General features: G+C 59.8%; 1 protein-coding gene across 2 annotated transcripts; it reads right to left on the reverse strand.

Annotated features, from left to right (window-relative positions):
* Positions 1–39: 39 nt before the first annotated feature.
* Positions 40–7,067, reverse strand: DMWD (DM1 locus, WD repeat containing). 2 transcript variants are annotated; one of them, XM_061388693.1, is made up of 5 exons: positions 6,546–7,067; positions 5,115–5,297; positions 1,830–3,098; positions 967–1,041; positions 40–594 (listed from the first exon to the last, which is right to left on the reverse strand). In XM_061388693.1, exons 1-5 carry the CDS (start codon positions 6,984–6,986, stop codon positions 547–549), a joined length of 2,016 nt encoding a protein of 671 aa, XP_061244677.1. In that variant the 5' UTR covers positions 6,987–7,067; the 3' UTR covers positions 40–546. The 2 variants fall into 2 exon arrangements, with proteins under 2 accessions (XP_061244677.1, XP_061244678.1); XM_061388694.1 differs by lacking the exon at positions 967–1,041.
* Between the last annotated feature and the right edge of the window lie 471 nt (positions 7,068–7,538).

Here is a 7,538-nt window from a genome sequence, read left to right on the forward strand (position 1 = left end):
ACTCCCTCCACACCTCCGCGGAAGGGAACAGAGACGTGGTGAAAACAGGGAACTTTAGTATAAATAAGAGGTCCCAGGGGACAGGGAGGGCCCCCCCCCCCCCCCAAGGGGCTTCCATAATTTAACACTCTTCAAAAGCACAAGGAACGGCAAGGGCAGGGCTGGGGCCAGGGGAGGGGTGGGCCACCCCCTGCCCTGCGCACAGGACGGAGGGGCACACTGCAGAGCTGGGGCTCTTGTAGGGGGCGGTTTCTCCCCCAGGAGTGACCAGTCACATGCTGGGGACAGGGAGGCTAACACTGATGTCTCGGAGGAAGGGGTCATTGTATTTGGCAGTGGGTGGGGACGAGGTGGAGGCCACTACATCCCCCCAGTGTCTGGGCCAGTCTGAGGGACCATCTACCCCCAAATCTGTGCAGGGCGAGGGACCCGAGCAGTCCATCTGTCATGGTTAGTCTTGTTAATACGTCGATCCGGGAGTTCAGCAGGAAGGGTTACACTAGGAGGCTGGGGGCGTGGTGTGTGGGGACCCCGACATCCACAGCTTCACACCACTGTGCCGCTTGGGGAGTTGCCTGGCTGGGAGGAGATGCCCTGGGGAAGAGGAGAGGGGAGACAGGCAAGGGTTAGAGACCACCTGGGGTTCTCACCAGTCCCGCGGGGAGGGCTGCGGGGAGGGAGCCAGCCCGGCGTCTGCCAGGCTGCTGCTACCCTGGCCTTGCCCTTGAACCCACCCCAAACATCCCCAGAGAGGCCGCTGCTCTGGGCTCAGGAACTTAAATCTCAGCTAGCTTCCCAGTCCCAGCAAGCGGCACTTTTATACAATAATTAAAGTCCTCGTTTGAGCCTGAGCAGAGAGGATGGGGAAGGGGTAGGGGAGAGGGAGGAGAGGGGGGAACTGGGGTCCCCTTCTGACTGGGGGGGAACCTGAGATTCTGGTGGGGAAGGACTTAGGGACAGTCCTACCTCTACCACTGACTTGCTGGGTGACCTGGGCCAACTTCCTTCCCCTGTCTGGGCCTCGGTCTCCTCATCTGTGAACTAGGGAGATAGAGGGGTCTCTTTCAGGGCTCACCAGCTTCCCCAGATCCCAATGCCCCTGCCTCAGAGACTATGCTTTAAGTTCTAGGGATTCAGGAACCTACGACTCTAAGACTCTTCCAGGGAACCAAGGCACAGCCCAACCATCTGGCCTCCTAGCCCCCAAGCCCGAAGCCCAAGGAGACTCCTGACACCCCAGCTCCCAAGTCACACAGCACCAGGCCCCCACTTCACTCACTGGGGCCTCTCTGAGCCCCAGAGCCAACCCAGGAGGTGGGCACATCCATGTCCCTGTCCTCAGAGGTGAGAAAGGTTAGAAAGAGGCAGTGCCTTGAACTAGGTCACACAGGGAGCCAAAGTGCAAGCTGGAAGCCCAAGCCTGGATCCCACAGCCCATGCCTCCGGCAGTGGGCTTGCATCCCAGGAGTCTGACACCCAGGCTGCTAAGCTGGGGCCCACAGGCTTAGTCTTGCCCATAGAGCTGGACCTGCAGCGTTAGAAACATCTCACCATTCCGGTAAGACCTGGCCATGAGGAGCCCACTGACTGCCCTTCAGACAGCCGGCCCCAGTCTCCACCACTCCCAGAGGCTTCTCCTACCTGACCTGCTGCTGGTGTTGCCTGGCAAGCGTTCTAGAAGCCACTCTAAGACCTGGGGAGCCTTTTTCTGGGACAAGATTTCCATGGCTTCCCCATACCCCAGGGGGCTGGAAGCCGTGCGCTAACGAAGCCCTCTGCCAAGGCCCACCTCCGCCTGGGTCCCGGTGGGCGGGCAAGGGGAGACTCACCGCCTTGCCCGGCCGGGCCCAGGTGCAGATGAGGCCCTCCTGGCAGGCGGTGATGATGCAGTCCTCCAGGAAGAGGAGGACCGTGAGCCGCTCCTGGGCGATCTTCTTGCATACCAGTGGCTCCAGCAGCGGTACCTCGTGGATGCGCGGGCAAAGCGCGGTGCCCAGCACCTTGGCGGGGTCCAGCCGGCTTCGGGGGGCAGCACCGCTGGGCTTGTCCCCGCCGCCCCCGCCCCCGCTGCCACCCCGGCTGATGTTGCCCAGACTGTGGTAGCGCTTGTGCTCTTTCTCGGCCCCCCGGTCCCGCCGCTCCTGCAGCGTGAGCGTGGCAAAGCGGCCGATGCTGAAGGGCGTGCCAGGCTCTGCTGCTGTGCCCGGGCCACCCGCCTTGCCGCTGCCCGCGGGGTGCGGAAGGCTGTTGGAGCGGGACAGTGAACGGGGCAGGGGCCCGGGGCCAGGCTCGCCGCCCCGCGAGCCGCTGGCGGTAGGCGGCGTGGTGCCAGGCGTGCCTGGGAGGGTGCGCGTGCGGGCCAGGGGAGGGTGTGGGTAGAGCACGTCTTCGGTGAGGTCCCACAGGCAGAACTGCGTGTCCTGGCCGGCTGAGCCGAAGCGGTACGTGATGGAGCCGGCCTTGGGCAGCGGGGAGAGGGGGGCGCCCCCGCCTGAGCCTGTGCTCCCGGCCTCCGGCTCCTCCTCCTCCTCGCCACTCCGCTCCTCGTCAGCGCCCGCGGCCGCTGCCTCCTCCGCCCTCGTGGTGTAGGGGTCGAAGGCCACGGCATTGACCCAGGACTTGTGGCCGTGGCCCCGGGCCACCACGCGGCCCTCGGTGAAGGACCACACGGTGACCAGGTCGTCTTCGCCCCCCGTCACGACGTAGCGCCCGTCGGGGCTCCAGCACACGCAGAGCAGGCCCCCAAAGTAGCTCTTCATGAGCCCCCGCAGGAGCATGGAGTCGAAGTGGAAGACGCGCAGGCAGCCATCCTGGCTGACGCAGGCCAGGTGCCGGCCGTCGGGCGAGAAGGCGAACTCGTTGAGGGGCCCCTCGCCCACCGCCCACTTGGCCAGCGGGTTGCGGGGCGCCTTGCTCTTGGCGGCGTAGACTGCGAAGCCCTCGCCCTGCTTCAGCAGGCTATACTGGGGCGGCGCCGAGGCGCACGGGTGGCCGACGTTGTACAGGTACAGGTGGCCGCTGGCGTGGGACGCCAGGAACAGGCTCTCTGACTCGGGCAGCCACTTCAGATATGTCACCTTGGTCTTGTCAATGAGCCGCTACCAGGGGAGAGAGCACCGTTGGGAGAAGGCCACCCTCCCCTGGCCCACCTCCCCCCCAGCCTGGTTCCTCACATAAAGTCATCATCCCCAGCCTGGATCTCCCGGGAGAGGAGGGGCTGAGGGAAAAGGACAGACACCAGGTCACGGGAAGGCAGGGGGAGAAGGGCTGCGTGAAGGGCACTCCGTAGAGTCTCAACATCCCTTTTTCGGCAGGAGGGCAGTCCTGCGTTCCAGAGCAATGTCTTCTGTCTAACCCCCTCCACCATCTTTACCGTGTCGTGCTTAAGGCAAGAAATTGATTCACAGACTATCAGCTCCCCTGAGGAAGGGACCTTTGCTTATTTGGTTCATTGTTCTGGCCCCACAGCACAGAGCTGTGCAGATAGGAGTCCTGGAAAGTAGTTCCTGGACTCATGAACGACAACCTCCGTCCTGTCAGCTAAGCATCTTTGCTCCTTTTTGTCCTCAGCACTCTCTTCCACACCTGCAAGAAATCCTGTGGGCTGGAGCTTCAAAATTCGCCCAGAAACGGACCTGTCCTCACCTCCCCACATTGAATCCAACCACCCTGGTCTCAGCCGTCATCAGGCTTCTGATGGCCTAACCCACCTCCCGGCCACCACCGCCCAGGTCTCTTCTCTACACCATTGCCAGAGAGATGTGATTAAAACCTAAGCCAGCAGCCTAGCACTCTCTCCCACTCTGAACACACAGGGCAGCCTCTATCAGGCAGGGCTCCGGAGAGAACCAAGCCTTGAAGCCCTTAGGCATTCAGTATCTGTAACAAATTAACTTCTTTCCCAGGTATCTAAGTGGATTCCCTTTCTGCATTCTCTGGAGAATTTAGAAATCAATCAAATCGTTTCTGCGTTCTATGGCTCAGGTGGCAAGTGTCCATGACTTTCCAGACCCTACATCTCCTCTCCCTTCCGTGCCGGGTTTCTGAGAACTCCTCTATTACCCTCCCCCTCAACGCTTCTCTGGCCACCCAGCCTTTCTGCTCTCCTGCTTTGGGCACCTGTGCTAGCTGTTCTCTCTATGCAGAACATCCTTCTCCCTAGTAACTTCTCCTGCCTCCTTCAGGTCCTTTATTTCCCTGTCACTTTCTAGCGAGACCTTTCCTAACCTCGCCAAGCACTCCCCATTCGCCTCCCCTGCTGGATTTTCGCCCACAACTTGCTGACACACAGCATACTTAGGTATTTGATAACTGTCTCTGCCAGCGAGATGAAAGCTCCACAAAGAGACGGCCCTCTGTTTTGTTCACTGACATATAATACTCCTAGTGCTTACAGCAAAGTCTGGCAACGAATGCAAATGCTCAGCTAATATTTTGTGAATGGATGAGCTAGTCCATTTTTAATCCCTTCCCTTTTCGACTCACTTTTCTCTGCCATTCATGCTTTCTGTACATTTGGGACACCCTCTCTGAACACAGGAGAAAGAGGACAAGAGTAATTCTGGACACAGATAAGCTCTTCCACTGGCATTTCCCTTTATGCCACGACTGAGCAATCTCCACATGTGATTTTACAACAGTCCTGTGAGGTAGGGACAGGAATCCCATTTTGCAGTGGAGGAAAACTGAGGCTCAGGAACAGGCACCTTCCCAAAGCCACACAGTGAGTAGATGATGTAGTCCAGAATGTGAAGAGCAAGGGCTCTGGCTTCAAACAAATCCCAACCAGTGACCAGCCTCAGTTTTCTAATCTGCAAAATGGGTCTCACAATCCTAACCCATTGGTTGATGAAAATGCCAGGAGTGATGTGTTCAGCATACAGCTAACATAGCACAGGGCCTGGGCACCAGAGGTGCACCCGTCGTCGTTGGCTGTCATCAGAGTAACTGCTGTCACCCCCCTCGACGTATCTGTCAGTCCATCCCCAGTCTCTACCTCACCCTGCCCCCACTCAGGCTGACACTGCTCCCCAGGCAGCTGTAGTCTCATGGCAAACAGCGTGCGGGTGGGTGGGATGGGGAAGGAGTTCTGAGCCATGGGGACCCATAATCACCTCCTCATTGAATAGTTTGCTGGTGTCCTTCTTGATGAGATCCAGGTACTGGACTTGACCGGCTGAGAAGCCCACCAGCAGGGAGATGGTCTCCGTGGCAGCAGTGAACTGGTTGAAGTCATGGCAGGTGGGCTGAGTGCCCTTATAGATCCGCTTGTCAATTGGCTTGTTGAGGTCAATGGACTTGAGTGGTGGGAGAAAACGAGTTAATGGCTTCTACCACTGAGAGGAAGGAAGAGGGTGTTGAGGTTGGGGGGAAAACCACAAAGAGGAAGCAGGGCTAAAGCCCTGAGGGAAGTGGGTAGGTGGATGGGTAAATGAGGAGGGAAGGGGCAACCACAGACAGGAAGGACGACCCAAAACACAAACAGAGGAGAACACCAGGCAGGAAGGTTCCCCCGCTGCCACCACATAAGACCACTAAGTGCCTCCTTCCCCAGGTTGGACGCCCCTCCCAGCCCAACTTCAGGGACTCTTGCCTAGAGTATCAGTGCAAGGTCCCCACAGTCCCTGAGCTTCTATACCTTTCTTGTCCTCCCCCATAATTTCAGCAACTCCCCTAGGTCTTAGCACCACAATATTCCAAGACCACCAAAACTCAGGATCACCCAATCCCTAGAACGCTAAAGCCCAATGTCCCAGGAGTCTCTTCACTCTGGAGTTCCTAAATCTCAGAATTCCCATCACACAGTTCAGGAACCCATTAAATCTCACAGTCCCCCCAAATTTTAGGTGCCTTCATCACCTCTGAGCTCTCAGGATCCCCAACACTTCCAGCGGCCACCACTTACTCCAAGGGTCTCACGTCCTCTGGGATGGACATCACTTTAGAGACACCTGTCATATCTGAGGATATCACCTCTGTATCTCCCATCAGCTCCGAGATTCTCCTTTCCTCCAGCACTGTCATTAATCTCCAGAACCCCAATTTTCTCTAGAATCCCATTCACCTTCATGATCCCTATTACCTCTAAGCCCCCGTCATTCTAGAATCCTCCTTACCTCTGGGCTCCCTAAGTCCCCCGGACACCCCCAGAATGCAATATCCCTGGGTATCACTTATGAGCCTGCAATTCCCAACACCTGCAAAATGCCTGCCAGCCAGAACCCTGGAGGACCCCACAACCATCTCGGATTCTCCATCATCTCCACAATAGTCACCATCCCAGAAGCCCCACGCATAACCTGGGGATCTCACGTGATCTCAAGGCCTCCCACCACCTCCAGGATGGCCAGCACTCAGGGGGCCTCCCATCACCTTTTAGAACCCTGCATCACCTACAAGAACCCTTTCCCCTAGGACGTCCATCACATCCAGGAGGCTTGTCTCCAGGCCCTCTGTCATTCAGGTACCCTCCTGTCACTTGTGAATCACCTCAGGGGTCCCCATCCTCAGCCTGCACCCAGGGCCCCAAGATGCAGGCCGCTCACCCGTTGGCTCCCACGGCGACAGCAGCCCGGGTAGAAATAGAGTTCGCGGCCCAAGTTGAAGCAGACGCGGTCTCCCCCGGCGCCCAGTCCCGCGGGCGTGGCAGGCGGCTCCCCGGCCCCGGCGCTGTCGGGCTCCCCGAGACGCACGAGGCTTAGGCGCACCGCAGGCAGCGCGGGCCCGGGCCCGGGGCCTGCAGGCGGAGGGGACGGAGCGGGGCCCGCGGCGCCTGGGCCCGAGGCAGAGGCAGGGCCGGGCGGGGGCTGCGGCGGCTGGGGCGGCGCCGGGGTCTGGGCGGAAGCCGGACCCGATCTGCGGGCGGCGCCGTCGCCGGGGAGCAGCTTGTAGAAGCCCTCGCGGGTGCGGAACTGCGACTTGATTTCCGCGCAATCCCCCATGGCGGCGCCGGGGCCCGAGCCGCCCTCCGCTCCGCCCGCCGCCATCTTGGGCGCCCCCCCACCCCAACCCCGGACCCCGCTGCTGCCGGACCGCCGCCCGCCGCCGGGCCCCCTGCCGGAAGCCGGGGTCCGCACCGGAAGAGGTGGGGTCGTCGCCCGGGCAACGCCTTTTCGATTGGCAACACGGTAGGGAGGCGGGACGAGCTCCAGCCGTCGCTCCGGTAACGGTTCTGGGTCTGAAGGCGGGGCTACAAGGTGGGCGCGGCCTTCGTGCCTGCGACCGTCTAATGGTTGGCTGTGGGGGCGGGGCCCTCAGGGAAAGGGGCGTGGCCATTAAAAGAGCCCTAGTCCCTAGCAACGGCGCCCTGGGAACCGTTTTCCTAGCAACGGGAGTACCCTCAAGAGGAGGCCTCGTCCACTACTTGTCTTTCCCATGACGTCACAGAAATGACTTCAGGTGACCCTAATGTCTCCTGAAGACTCCCAACATACACCCTCCAGTGTTTTCCACTTACATCTTAAAGTCCCCGACTAGCCACAGCATCTCCAACCCTTCCTCCCCACCCTTGATGATCCTGCAAATCTCATTGATTTCCA

This window comes from Bos javanicus, chromosome 18, assembly GCF_032452875.1.
Source record: "Bos javanicus breed banteng chromosome 18, ARS-OSU_banteng_1.0, whole genome shotgun sequence".
Classification (NCBI taxonomy): Eukaryota; Metazoa; Chordata; class Mammalia; order Artiodactyla; family Bovidae; genus Bos; species Bos javanicus.